Source organism: Orbicella franksi, unplaced genomic scaffold (genome assembly GCF_964199315.1).
Source record: "Orbicella franksi unplaced genomic scaffold, jaOrbFran1.1 SCAFFOLD_716, whole genome shotgun sequence".
NCBI lineage: Eukaryota > Metazoa > Cnidaria > Anthozoa > Scleractinia > Merulinidae > Orbicella > Orbicella franksi.
In genome coordinates, this window is record NW_027670954.1 from 1 (window position 1) to 13,812 (window position 13,812).

The following is a 13,812-nucleotide window of genomic DNA, read 5'->3' on the forward strand; positions in this document are numbered from 1 at the left end:
AGTTTTCGTTCTTGTTGCAGTCTACTGCAACAATAAACTACAACAACAACTTCACAAACTTAAACAACTGTTACCGACTAACTTGCTTGATACCGTTACGATAATCGCCGACAGGCGAGCCGACAAAACCACAGACCGCGTTCGTACTGTACTGAACGGTTCCAGTCCTTGGTTCAAGGAAAATAATTAACCTTCTTCAAAATTAACCATGTTCTTTTCTACAGTAAACCATCTGCTTGTTAAATGATTTTTCTATCATTTATCTTTTTCAATAATTTTTCTCCATATATAACTTTAATTAGAACTGTGTGAAAACAATCTAACAGAGCTCACTAGTAGCAAAACATATATCCACCATTACTTTATTAAAAGCGTGCAGTGTAAATAAAAAGGGAAACCTCTTCAATAGTTGAGAGAGTGTTTCGACCAAACGTTCTCTCATTTCAATTGAGGGGGATAACAGACATTTATGGAGAATTTCTGGTTGGTGCAAGGGATTAAACAGCCTACCAATATCTGCTTGTCAAATGACCAATGTCACAAATTTAAATGCCAAAAGAGCGATTTATATAATATCATTTCAGTACGTGATAGTCCTAGCTAACTGATCTTTTACTGCAATCAAAATCGGTGAAAAGAACCAAAACGAGAACATCTATGGTGATTTCTGTGATGTCTGGGTTAAATTTAGTTACAGAAGGTCTTGGTTGTTGCCCGGGGGGTACTCCCAGAAAAATTGGATGGGGGTGTGCGGCCCGCTTCCCAAAACCCTTACCCTATTTATGACCAAAATCTGCGATATTTCCCACCCTATTTATGACCTGACCAAAAATTCGAAACCCTATTTATGACCTGAGCCTTAAATCAAAACCCTGTTTCAGACCTGCGTTATAATTAGTTCCCTAGTTCAGACCAATGTTAAATTACCGTAAACATAATTTGTCAAGGGCTTTTGTTGATTTTCTTTTCGATAATGATGAAAACGTGACTTCTCCTTAAGAACAAAACCCATATCAAGTCTAGAGTGCAAAAACCATTCCCTATTTATGACCAATGTGGCCAAAATCAGCTAAAATCGATACCCTATTTGTGAGTAAAAAGGGCAGAAAAACCATACCCTTGGGGCTGCACATACCTATATAGCCCATAAAAGGGAGTACCCCACCCCGGGGGGTTGTTGGAGTTGTGGCCCAGTTTCAATTGAGTTCAATTTTAAGTCCAAACTTATGTAAGTCTGAAATTGGAAGCAATATTTACCTTATTGCTAGAAAAGAGGCAGTTTTCACAAACCACTAACATTTTAACTTAAGCCATTGGCTTGTTCAAATATATTCATACATTTGACGTTTCAGGGAATGGAAGACATTATTTACGGAAGCAACATAAGAAAAAGCACGAACCCATTATTTTTAAGATGCAGTATACATTCAGTTCAGTGAATCCAATTCAATAATATCACCCAATTAGATTATGAGCTCGAGATTTCTATCGCGTGATATCACATATAGAAATCGAGAGGAAATAATCTAATTGTTTTGTCTTCGCTTCATTCGCCATCAAAACTTTTGTTACGTTGTCCGGCAATAACTGATCTCTTTGTTGCTCTTATTGCACAGCTCGTGCAAAAAGTAAAGCTGAATTTATTTTCCTCCTAGTATGTATTCATTAATACTCAATAATTTCGCTTTAGTGTATCTGTAGTCTCTCGTCGTAACTGTTGTTAATTATTATTTGTAATATCGTTAGTTTATTAGTTGTCTTTAGTCATCGTTGTCAATTCTAGTCTCTTTAGTTCTCTTGTTACCTTCAGTTGTATTTAGTTGTACCTAGTTGTATATTAATAACTCGTCCAAACATGACCCGCCTAGATTAGCTCAGCTATCCGCGGACATGTTACAATTGTTATTTTAATTTGATAACAAATAAAATGTATGTATGTATATGTATGTATGTATGTAGCTTATCTATGCTTGCTATGAGATAAGTCTACTGTACGAGCGATGGGATATTTGTCTCGATACATTTGTTTCTTTTTGCAGGATCCGTTTTGTGTGGAGTGTCTTTTCCCACATTGTCTGCAGTAAGCGTGGACAGACTTTTCGCCCTACAGACAAGTTGTAACTTTGAAGCGAATGTTTCTATTTGTGATAAACTTTCGGGTCATGTCCAGTTTCGCTGCTACGATATGTACTTTGTTAACTATCTGGTAACGTTATCCTATGGCTATATAATAGTATCACTGTGTAGCACTATCGATCATATCTTACACAAAGATTTTTCCTGCCCTCCATCGCCATCAGGTTCAAGGTCCAAGCCAAATAATTCCATTGAATATAACTCGTTACCGAAAGGCAGTATCCAGTGCATTGTGGTTGCAGCTGACATTAATTATTTGTTGTCTGCCACAAGGTATAGCGGAAGCTGTACTCACTCGTAGTCGACTATCTCCTGTTGCCGTCCTTGTTATGCAGTTTACTGGTACCTTAGCTTTCTCCAATTCATCATTAAATCCAATACTTTACGGTTGGAAGACTAAAGAAGTGGGACGTGCAGTGAAGGACACAATCAGACAAGTACTTTGTTGTTCATAGCGTTAGTACTGGTCGACTTATGCTAATTAAGAAAATAGTTGGCAATCCCGAATGGGTTAGAACTCAGAAAAAATCTAATAACATTTAATATTTTATTTTGTCCAGTTTGCTAAGACGATTCGTGTTATGTATTTTTTTCTGCTTTTGTTTTGTTTTGTTTTGTTTTTTGTTTTTGTTTTTTTCAAGGCCTTATATAAAGAGATAAGGAGAGTCGGGAACAGCTCTGTGATATCTGGTGTGGCATTAACCTGCTGGAAACCAATGAAATTAAAAGGAGAATTCAGAGTGGAAATGCGTTCTTATAAGCTAGTAAGAATACCCTCAACGAATCATTCTTATTTCCCTTTCGTTGAAGAACAATGGCGGCGATGGTTTACGGACAGAGATTTGGGAAGGATATTTTGGTTCTTCTTCATTTAGTATATTCTCTTCTAGCTTCGAAATAGAGGAAAGACTATGAGTAACGTTGAAAAATTCCATGAGCCACGTGGAGGCGATTTACATCAGATTTCACCTTATAAACACTGGGATGATGGAATGGAAATTCCATGGATGCCCATGATCAAGAAACACAACAACAGGAGAGCCGTACGACAGCAGACTGCCGAGTAAACAACTAACCGAAACAGCCAGGATCGAAATACGCTAGTCAAAACCATTGAAAAGCAACCAATCTCAGAGGAGCTTGGTAGTATATGGGATGACGGCTTACCTAGCCAGTCGACGTCATCGCCCGCATGATGAACGTAAGCAGTATGCAGTCGAAGCGTCGCGATCTACATAACCAGCGACCACATCGTGAGACAAACGAGACTACTTTATTATTATTGTACTTTACCTCGATGAACAACTGCATTCTTTCTACGACATTTGAAGCTGTGACTAGAAACAGAGGCGGCGAAAAGGGGAAAGGGACGAGGTGTAGCAAGTTGATACACGGCTTCAGTGACATTTGTGGAAATTGAAATAAAATGGAAAACTATTACAAAGTTTTCTTCGATTGACGACTTAATAACGAATAAACATGCCTGACTTTTTCCTTACATCTTTCAATTTAGCTCCTACTTTGTTTGAAGCTTTCAAAACCTTGCTCCACCGAAATTGCTTGGTGCCAGTTTAAAAACGTACCTTCCAACTGTCCTACCTATGCTGTCAGACGTTTTCTGTACTTACACATCGTTTTATTTTACCATGTTTTTCATTTTCGTCGAGTTTCTTGTTGTAGTGTACTTTGTACTGCTCAAGCATTGTCTCCACCATGTGAAAAGCTTTCGGTTTGTAATGAACATGGTCCACGCATCTAGGTGGATACGAACCGGTCAATGAATATACGTCTATGACTTCAAATCCTGCTTTGCACATGGCTGACACGGAGTAAGCGTTGAAGAGGGCAACTCGCTGAAATGAGAGAATGCAAAAATATTTTGTTTAGGTTCTAACCGTTTGTCTTGAACACTCTGCCTGTCTTTAGTGTTTAATGAGAGTATATCTTGTCAACTTCTAGATCTGGAGCATCTTTAAGAATTTGAAACAGCCAATAAAATGTGGAATATCTCACATTTTTATTTATACTCGAACTACTTAGACGCCCATGAAGAATTCCTCGATAAAAGGCTGTTCTAGCTTAATAAATGACCCCTTTGCTTCGAAGCAGATGCTTCATGTTGTGCTGTTGGTTAAAAAAAAAAAAGGCCAGAGGAGACGCGTTTTCAATTAAACATTGTACAACAACGAATTTTAGAACGTTTACTGATCTAATTTATACCCTTGCATCCTTAGAAGCTGAAAAATCAGAGAGTACAAACCTGGGAAGTATAAAATCGAAAATCAGTTTCCTTTGAGGACGAGGCCTGTTCCTTGCAAATGGCGGTGGATGACTTCCAAATGATTTTAGACTTATACTTTGGAACTATTTTACCTTGTGAGAGTTCCTTCTCCTTCAAAACCAGTATCAAGTCATCTATGAGCCTCTGATAAGTGGTAAAATTGACGGTTTTTGAAAAATGAAGGACCAGGTTTAAAAGTAAGGTACTTTCTTCCTTCTGCATTTCAGGCTTGCGTAGAACGTTGACAATGGTTTCGATGACTTTCTCAGGTCTAAAATCAAGATCACTTTCCAGTTTACTGTTCAAGCCTTTGTTGTGAGCAGGGTAGATCCACATGTAGCTATTGCGGCATTTTTTATATAAAGATTTACATAAGGGACGAGTCATGACAGATCTGTAAAACTGCATACTCAGTGAATCACCGTAGATCCAAAGCGTTCCAGATTTTTTGTACTTCTGTGGCATCGACCAATCGTAGGACTCTGCTTTATAAAAATTTAAAAAGAGAAAACATGTTAAAGTAAACCAAAAGTGGATTCCATAACAATGTGAAACCGTAGAATAAACAACGAAATGGCCTATTAAATTCTGCGGCAGTTTAGGATAACTTGAAATAAGGCGACAAATCATACGCATTTCTGATAAACTGAATGGCTTGACAGTTCGTGAGTAAAGAAATAAAACTTTCAACTGAAGTTAGCGACGTCGTCGTCGTTTCTTTTACAAACGTCTTATTTGTTTTGACTGATGCACGCCGGGAATTTTTTGGCCCGAATCCGGCCAAAGCGACAGGCTCAAGTAAAGCGTCAGCGGTTGACTCCAACTAGGCTCTTTTACTAAACAAAGATGGCGGCCATAAGTGGAGTATTTTGGAATACTGTTCGAGGAGTACTTACGATCGCAGAAGCAGAACTTGCATGTAAAGTTGTTCAAATGGAAAAAATTAATGATGCAATTGAGGATATGAGAAGTTTGTTGGGGCCTATATGCATTCGTCATTTCAATACACGCGTTGGATTTAAGCACATTGTCGGAAATTTGTTCCCAATGCTACAGAGGCAAACAATGGATTGGCTCAAGCAATTTCGGCGACGAATGTCTCCCCGATGCTCTGTCAAACACCCTTGGCAGGTAATTGTCCAGAAGACATCCTGCCTCAATTTAGGCTAATGAAGGTTGGTTAAATAAATATTCTTAATGTTAAGACCTCGAGGAATATGCAAACTTTTTACTGCACCAAATAATTGCCCTGGTAGAATGAGATAAAATCTCGCCAAGCTAAAACATTGTGGTGGGTATAGTGAGAATATCTACATCTAAACGCATTGTCAAGGATATTCTTTAGTAATCAAGCTCGATGTGTTATCTAACACGGGCACTAGAAAGCATATCCTTATTCTAATTGCTAAGAACACAAGCAATTTACAACATTTAAGTGAATCAGTAATGAAAAGGCGCCTTTTCCTTTCCAAAACCTTTGTACTAAAACGACATGTGCCAAATGTCTTCTATCAAACTCTGGATGGTTTTTGTTTTCAATTAGTTCATGCATAAACCGCCAGAAATACGATTAACACTCATTTCTTTGTTTCATCTAAGTGGAAAGCGAGATAATATTTTCAAGCCAGTGGCATGTCTTAATTAATTTTCAACACAAACTTTCCTTCAATGATAAGTTCGAGAACTCGATCAGTAGGCGAGATTTCAAAGTCTAATGTAGTAAACACTCTCGGTGAGCTTTAATTAGTAACAAGCAGTCTTGTAAAAAACAGTTATACCGCGCAACTGGATAATCAACGACATTTAAAATCGCCATCTCGATAATAAAGCTGCAAGCTGATCAGCTAAAATACTTTTCGCAGTAACCTTATTTTTTTGACCACAACACCCAGTGGCGAACATGACTGGAGATGGAAACTTCACAAGCAAACTGAACCAAGTACTCAGCACATCACCAGCAAGTGCGCTTCCAGTTTTGACAGCTTTAAACATTTTTCTATCCATCACCGCATCTCTAAGCAATGCTCTGGTCCTTATTGCTCTTCACAAAGTCTCTTCTATTCATCTTCAGACGAAACTTTTCTTTCGATGTCTGGCGGTCACTGATCTCTGCGTTGGTCTCATTGTGCAACCACTTGATGTGACCTACTACTTGTCTCCTTTGACAAAGATGTACTTGAGAACCGTGAACTATGTTTACGAAGCTTGGTCATCTTCAAGTATGATTTTATGTGGAGTATCCACCTTTACGCTGGCCGCTATTAGTGTGGACAGATTTTTCGCCCTGTTGTTGGGACTGAGATACAGACATGTCGTAACATTAAGGCGAGTTCGGGTAGTTATACTTTGTTTTTGGTTAATTGGTGCTTCAGGCGCTGTGGTCTGGGTGTGGAGAGAAGATACTGTTAGGCGGGAAATCTTTGCCGTCGTAATTCTTTCTGTACTGACTTCGATTTTCAGTTACACGTGGATCCACCTCAAACTACGACATCAACAAACCCAAGTACAAAACCATTTCCTCCGAGGGCAAACGAACGGACGAAGGACTCCACTGAGCATGGCAAGATATAAAAAGTCAGCTTCTAGCACTTTGTGGGTACAGTTGGCATTAGCTGCCTGTTATATTCCGCTAACCATTGTAGCTGTGCTTGGTGTTAATGAAAGAACAGAAGTGGTACACAATGTATATGTAAATGGAATCGAATACGACATAGCCTGGTCAACGGCTTCAAGTCTAGTCCACCTCAATTCATCGCTGAATTCAATCCTGTACTGTTGGAAGATCCGAGAAGTGAGACAACATATGAAAGATACTATCAAACAGCAGTGTAGATCGACATATGGTCGCAAAAACTAATAGAAGCGGACAAATAGCCTAAAAAAGAAGTATAGAAATGGGCCAAGTCTCTTCTACCACGTGCAAAACTACAAGAATAACAATTTTTGGAGAGGACGCCACATCAGCCTTAGCTTGTCTATCCTGGTCGAATTGGAATTTGGAGATGTTGGTTTTTGAGGAGGGAGGAAAACTGGAGAATCCGGAGAAAAACCTTCGGAACAAGGCAAGAACCAACAACAAACTCAACCCACATATAACACCGGGCCAGAATCGAACCTGGGCTACATTGGTGGGAAGCGAGCACTCTCACCATGCTCTCAAAGAACTGGCAAACAAAATACCGAAGAAAAACCTAAAAGGAAATAGTGATGGAATAAAAATAGGGCTTTGAATAGAATAAGACACAAAATTACACAGTGAAAATAACGGCGCACTTTTTATGTCACATCTCCTAACAGGAAACCAACAAAATGTAGTTTTGTGGAAATTGTAAGGCTAAAAATGTAATAATCAAATTCAAATTTAGGTTGGATTTTGAATGGGACAATTTTAATCCATTCTTTCGTTAGACACTGAGTTGTTCATTGCATGGGTACGATCCACACTTTTATTGCAACTTGGGACATATGAAAACATTTTGGTAACCGTTAGGCTTTGATTACAACTTTACTTAGATCAAGTTCCACAACGAAGAAGTCAGATATCTCTGTAATTCCACTGAATTAACAAGTCATTGAAATGAAATATATCATGAGCGGACTAAATAACGCTCGATAAAAGAGCATTCACCAAACAGAAGGTAACTACGAAATACAGAAAAGGAGAAGTTATATTTTCCATAGAAATTTACTATGGGCTGTTGCGAACTCCCGCTACATAACAGGGAATTCGAAATAACCTAGTTCGAATTAGTGGGTTCCAATTGATATTTATCAACTTGAAGTTAATAAAGGTAATTTTACCGCCTTAGCGAGCTAGTGACGGTGAAATTTCGAGCCTCAGCCCTTTGTTTGCTTTGCCGGTTACCTTAAAGTAGATAAATAGCTAGGAGAGATGGAACGTCACCATGGAATCTTACCAGTTTTTAGCTCAGATACAATGAAAAGTCTATCATTCAAATTTCCAGTGACAAAGTCCGTTAAAACACAGTTTCAAAAGAAAAAAGCAAGATATATCACTACAAATGGCTCCTAGTTGTATTTTGACATTTATTTTACTTAAAATACTGCAATTTCTTTCAAATCGCAGTTGACATTTGCCCTTTGTGAACTTAGTTCCGATGGATGTACGGTTATGAAAGAACAAATAAAACTTCCATTTTACTAAGTCCCTATACCGCTGCGGGTGATTTTGAACTAAAATTGTTTCACCATATAGCGAACAAATGTCATTACCCACATACAACAACTTTTCGCGACGTTTGGAATTCGTGTGAAAATGAGTGATAAAATTGAGCACTTTCGCTCTTAGTATAAATTTTCACGCTTTCAATTTTTGCGAAAACTTCACTGAAAATAAAAGACGTTCAGCGAAATAAACGCTGCATTTATCAAGAAGAGTATTAATACAATTTGAGAATATTCTGGACTCCACATTATTTTTCTTCCCGAAGTTTTCCGTCTCCGGTAAAATCACTGTAAAATCTTTCTTCACATCCCGATTACTTAAAATTCGCACCTCAGCGGAATTTTGGTCTAATGAATGTATTGTTTTGAAAAAGAAAATAAAACTTCCACTTTACCATTTTTACTTCCACTGCAAGTGTTTTTTGCTAAAATTCTCTCTCCAGATAGCGAACGAAGGCTGGTTAGCTTCTTAGGTGAGATAAACGTTGCCTTTAGTTATAATGAAATTTTCCGATGCACATGTGTGAATAAATTATCACCACACAACATATTGCTTCTTAGTTTCGCAGGACTTACTACTCGCGAAAAAAAAGATATCGGAAAATAAACACCCACCAAAGAAAAGTTAAAGACTCGAAATTTAAAATCCTGGCTCCAGTTTTTCGAAGGCTGGATAACGCTAGTATCCACCAGATAAATCGCTATCTAGTGGACAAGTGTTGACAAAACAAACCATGCTATCTTCTAGGCAGTAATTTATCCGCTGGATAGCGTTATCCAACTTTCGAACAAACAAGGCCTGATGTAAAACCAGTTTATTTCCCTAAAATTCAGTTTACATTATCATCCGTCTTCCCGCTCTATTTCTGCAAATCATACAACAACAAGATGCTGACCTGTGTAATGTGCACAACGTCGTGCTTTGTCCCATTGGACATTGGACAGGTTTCCGTCAATGAATTTAAGATAACTGCAGAAATTCTCGCGCGCTCATCGGCCAATTTTCATTGTCAATGAGCGGACAGACACATGAAATTATAATTCATGCGATGCGTCGACGAGCGAGAGCGGACAATTTGAAAAGTTATTATCGTAAAAAACAAATTGACGCCAGTTTTTAATGCGTCTGTCCTGTTATTGACAATGAATTTCGTCATAACATTGTCAAAGTAGTTGTGGATCCACGAGGCAATCGCCGAGTGGATCCACAGCTACTTTGACAATGTTGTGACGAAATTCATGATCAATAACACCACAGACGCATAAAAAACTGACGTCAATTTGTTAAATTGAATTTGAAATTTTGACGTCATTCTCGCGATAGGGTTTTAGGTTTTAAGGTTTAAAGCAACCGCTCCTGTTCAATTTTTCTTTCGGTCTATTTAGTTCATGCTGTAAACACTACAATGGTAATAGATGTCCAACAGTATGCAAAAAAGGTACATCTCTTTTAATTTAAACACAAATGAGTCCTCATGAGTTCACGAAAATGGACAAATAACTAAATTAACAGTCGAAAACAATAAACACCGCGAACGTAAAACTTTAACCTACGGTCCCGTTAAAAGCACATAAGATAGTTTTCGCGTCATTAGGTTGCATTTTAATAGCGGGATGATGACTGCAACTTTGTGCTTTGGTCGCACATAAGGCCATTTGATGAGTGAAAACACTTTCTAAAAGCGGTCTTCAGAGTAAGTTCAATTTTTTGGCAACCCAATAAAAATGGCCAGCTTTACTGGAGATGGAAACTTCACAGGCAAACTGAACCGAGTATTCGACACAACACCAACTGGTATAGTTGAATATTTTTCAGCTTTGAACATTTTTCTTTCCATCACCGCATCTCTGGGCAATGCTTTGATCCTCATTGCTCTGCAGAAAGTGTCTTCTATTTATCCTCCGACGAAACTTTTCTTTCGATGTCTGGCGGTCACTGATATTTGTGTTGGTCTTTTTGTGCAACCACTCTACACAATTAACATTATTTCTCTTGTAACAAAGATGAACAAAACTGTTGTACACTATATTTACGAAGCTTGTGGAGTTTCAAGCGTCAGTTTGTATGCAATATCTGTCTTGACGTTGACAGCAATTAGTGTGGACAGACTTCTCGCCCTGTTGTTGGGACTGAGATACAGACATGTTGTAACTTTAAGGCGCGTTCGTGCAGTGATAATTTGTATTTGGTTAATTGGTGCTTCAGCTGGATTAATCCGTTTGTGGAGAGTTGATATCTCGCTACACGAAGTCGCTGTTATCGTAACACTTTCTTTGGCAATTTCGATTATCTGTTACACGAGGATCCACCTAAAACTACGACATCAACAAGCCCATGTACAAAACCATTTCCGTCAACGACAAGCGGACGTTGGAAGGATTCCACTGAACACAGCAAGATACAAAAAGATAGTTTCTAGCATATTGTGGGTGAAGTTGGCATTTGTTGCCTGCTTTGTTCCGTTTGTTGTTGTGGCTGTGTTAGATCCTGACAGAATCAAGGTTGAAGGGCCATGGTTAGCCACGATAACTTTAGTTTACTTTAACTCGTCTCTAAACCCGATCTTGTATTGTTGGAAGATCAAAGAAATCAAACAGTCAGTGAAAGACACCATCAAAAACCTTAACTGTTTTCAAAAAATTTAGCTACAACGATCGACGTAACTGAATTGCTAATGTGAAATTCAAATACTCTGTAGTAAAAGCGTGAAAAAGAACAAAGTTATTCCACGCTATTGTTAAAGCATTGTTAATCTTTCTTGTCCGCAGTTTCCTTCCATGCTAGACATGCTTGTATCATCTTTAGATCAGAGTATCTACGACACTGCTTGTTTCGTGTTTTTAGCACAGAGCTACAATGTGTGTAATTTAGTGAAACGACAATTATTTCAGTCTATCTACGTAAAAAAAATAACTTAAATTGCTTCCCTGGCTCTGCTAGCCTCAATTGTTATTCCAGGACGCAAGTGGTCAATTAAGTTTTAAATTTTCTATCAAATGAAAACAAATTTGCGAGAGCAAGTACAAATAAAGGTTGTTGTTGTTTCTTCAGTTTTTTTTTTTTTTTTTTTTTTGGGGGGGGGGGAGGGGTGCCATGTCTTGCAAAGAGCAAAATTGTCTTCGCTTCGAAAGGAACCTCGATCTAATAGTTTCAAAAAGGTAAAAATAAATCACAAAGAAACAATGATAGTCACCACTGGAGAAGTTTGACATGAAATACAAATAGCAAATCTTCAAAACCATCCGTTAAGCAGCTCACTAAACACGAACGGCAAAACTGGAACTTGGTCCAGGTATAATTTACTTACGATGCAAAGTCACTGGTAATAAGAAAAAATTTAATTTTCAATAACTGAATCTACACATGGAAGTTACGTAGGATCCGACAACATTTCTTCAAAGGCGTTTTTTAAAGATGATCCAGTTAATGATTCTTCCATACACAGGCTTGCGTTCACAAGATTGGATCGTGGAAATATTGTCATTGTTGTAGATGTACAGTCAAAACCTACACAACAGGCTTTTTACCAATTCACTGTAAAACCAATGTACGATAAAGAATTCAGGACTGAACGAAGATTCTTGGTTCTCTTTAAGAACCTGCTTGTTCGACTGCATTGTGATTTACTACGTGACTGCCTGTGTGAAAATCATTTCACTGTGATCAAGACTGGCTGAGAACAGGAAAATTTATCATTATTTAAGGTTCAAGCTGGAGGATCGAGTGTTCAAAAACTGCAACATAGCGCAGCATATGCAACACAACGCAAGGACAGCATCCGGCAGTTGTCCGGTCGATGCCGTTTTCGCGACACTTTTTTAACTATCAACGAATTTTTCTCTACTATCAAAATTAAAGAAAAAAGAAAATTTGTATATAACCACCCAGCATCGAATCCGGAACTTTTGTTTCCTAACATCCCTCTTTTACCACTACACTACCAGGTTGATCCGCCAAATCTCCGCAAAATTTAATTATAAAACATGACTTTCTTAAATACTAATGATAGAGTTGCCCCAACCATCAAATAAAAACTAACCGCGAGCAAACCAGCGTGAATATGAACAATTAGGCATTTGGTGAGTGCGTTTACCCCATCAACAAATTATGACCAGTTTCTACCTTGTCCAGGCCTAAACTAAAGCAGATATGGCATCGTCCATTCTGAAAGGCTTGGTTACCAATGATGACATCAACCGTTTACGAAACGGAAATCAGCATCGGCCGTGCTCGTCCCCAAAGCCCTAACAATTAAACTAACTTGTCTTAAAAATTAGCAACCATGGTGACTAAGCTTCTACTCTGTAAGAAATGAAAAAAAGGTATTCTAGTCGAATATGGGTATTAGAACTCAGTGAAATTATTTCCAGTCTACTCACTTTTGTAAAATATATTGTAAGATAACTTTCATTTTACCAAGTTTTTTTTTATCACTTCTAATGCAGGTGTCTTTATTTGAAATTACGAATCTTCCCTAAGCAGGCTGGTGAGTTTCCTATAATCATTTGACGAGTCTTAAAGGAATATACAAATATTTGTCAAAATATTGCAATATTCTCTGATCAGTAATTCCCACCGTTAGCACACGAGAAAAACTCGCCCGACAGCTTCAGGATTTCCGAAGATATAATATACATCTTAACATGCTGTGTTCCCGAACACAAGCAAATTAAAACAACATAGTTTATTCCACGATATTGCTTTCAGCCATTCCCCATCCCATCCACTGGTAAAAGCTTGAGCGGACAGCCTCCGCAATTCCCTACGTGTAATTACATTTTGATATTCTGTGTTTACGAACCAGAGAAGAAACAGATATCTTTTTTTTCAGTTTACTCAATACACGCATGTTAGGTAATTACTGTTATGAGGATTTTCAAATCATCAAGCAAGATGTTTTTGTTACCGATTAGAAAAAAAATATTATTTTAATTTCCAACACAAGGACTCTGTTTTCAGTTGTTTCAATAATATTTCAATCAGTACACTCAAAAAAAAAAATTGGTAATACAAATGATATGTGACTGATGCTATTCTTTTAATCTTTACGACTGCCTTTTTTCATTCATTTTATCTCTTAGGAGCTGGGCAGAGAAGAATACAATGGTGTATTCAATATTTTTCCATTAGTACCGTATTTTCTCGATTAAGTGCCGGGTCAGCAAGCTAGATTTAAAATGTCATCACGGAATTCATATATTCGAGTTAT

At 37.9% G+C, this 13,812-nt stretch overlaps 3 protein-coding genes across 3 annotated transcripts; 2 read left to right on the forward strand and 1 right to left on the reverse strand.

Annotated features, from left to right (window-relative positions):
* Positions 1–3,175: 3,175 nt before the first annotated feature.
* Positions 3,176–5,145, reverse strand: LOC145476458 (uncharacterized). The gene is made up of 2 exons (XM_081455378.1): positions 4,397–5,145; positions 3,176–3,989 (listed from the first exon to the last, which is right to left on the reverse strand). The coding sequence occupies exons 1-2, from the start codon at positions 5,051–5,053 to the stop codon at positions 3,744–3,746; spliced, it is 903 nt and encodes a 300-aa protein (XP_081311504.1). The 5' UTR covers positions 5,054–5,145; the 3' UTR covers positions 3,176–3,743.
* A 1,004-nt stretch (positions 5,146–6,149) lies between these two features.
* On the forward strand, positions 6,150–7,365 carry LOC145476459 (adenosine receptor A3-like). Its single transcript, XM_081455379.1, has one exon. The coding sequence runs from the start codon at positions 6,318–6,320 to the stop codon at positions 7,272–7,274; it is 957 nt and encodes a 318-aa protein (XP_081311505.1). The 5' UTR covers positions 6,150–6,317; the 3' UTR covers positions 7,275–7,365.
* A 2,323-nt stretch (positions 7,366–9,688) lies between these two features.
* Positions 9,689–11,641, forward strand: LOC145476456 (melanocyte-stimulating hormone receptor-like). The gene has a single exon (XM_081455377.1). The coding sequence runs from the start codon at positions 10,328–10,330 to the stop codon at positions 11,246–11,248; it is 921 nt and encodes a 306-aa protein (XP_081311503.1). The 5' UTR covers positions 9,689–10,327; the 3' UTR covers positions 11,249–11,641.
* The last annotated feature ends 2,171 nt before the right edge of the window (positions 11,642–13,812 follow it).

Bases quoted from the DNA above. Each gene is read 5' to 3' on its own strand.
- LOC145476458 (XM_081455378.1), bottom strand. From the start codon at position 5,053: ATGCGTATGATTTGTCGCCTTATTTCAAGTTATCCTAAACTGCCGCAG. The intron at 3,990-4,396 runs GTTTGTACTCTC...CTCTCATTTCAG, and splicing joins TTCGATTTTATACTTCCCAG to CGAGTTGCCCTCTTCAACGC.
- LOC145476459 (XM_081455379.1), top strand. From the start codon at position 6,318: ATGACTGGAGATGGAAACTTCACAAGCAAACTGAACCAAGTACTCAGC.
- LOC145476456 (XM_081455377.1), top strand. From the start codon at position 10,328: ATGGCCAGCTTTACTGGAGATGGAAACTTCACAGGCAAACTGAACCGA.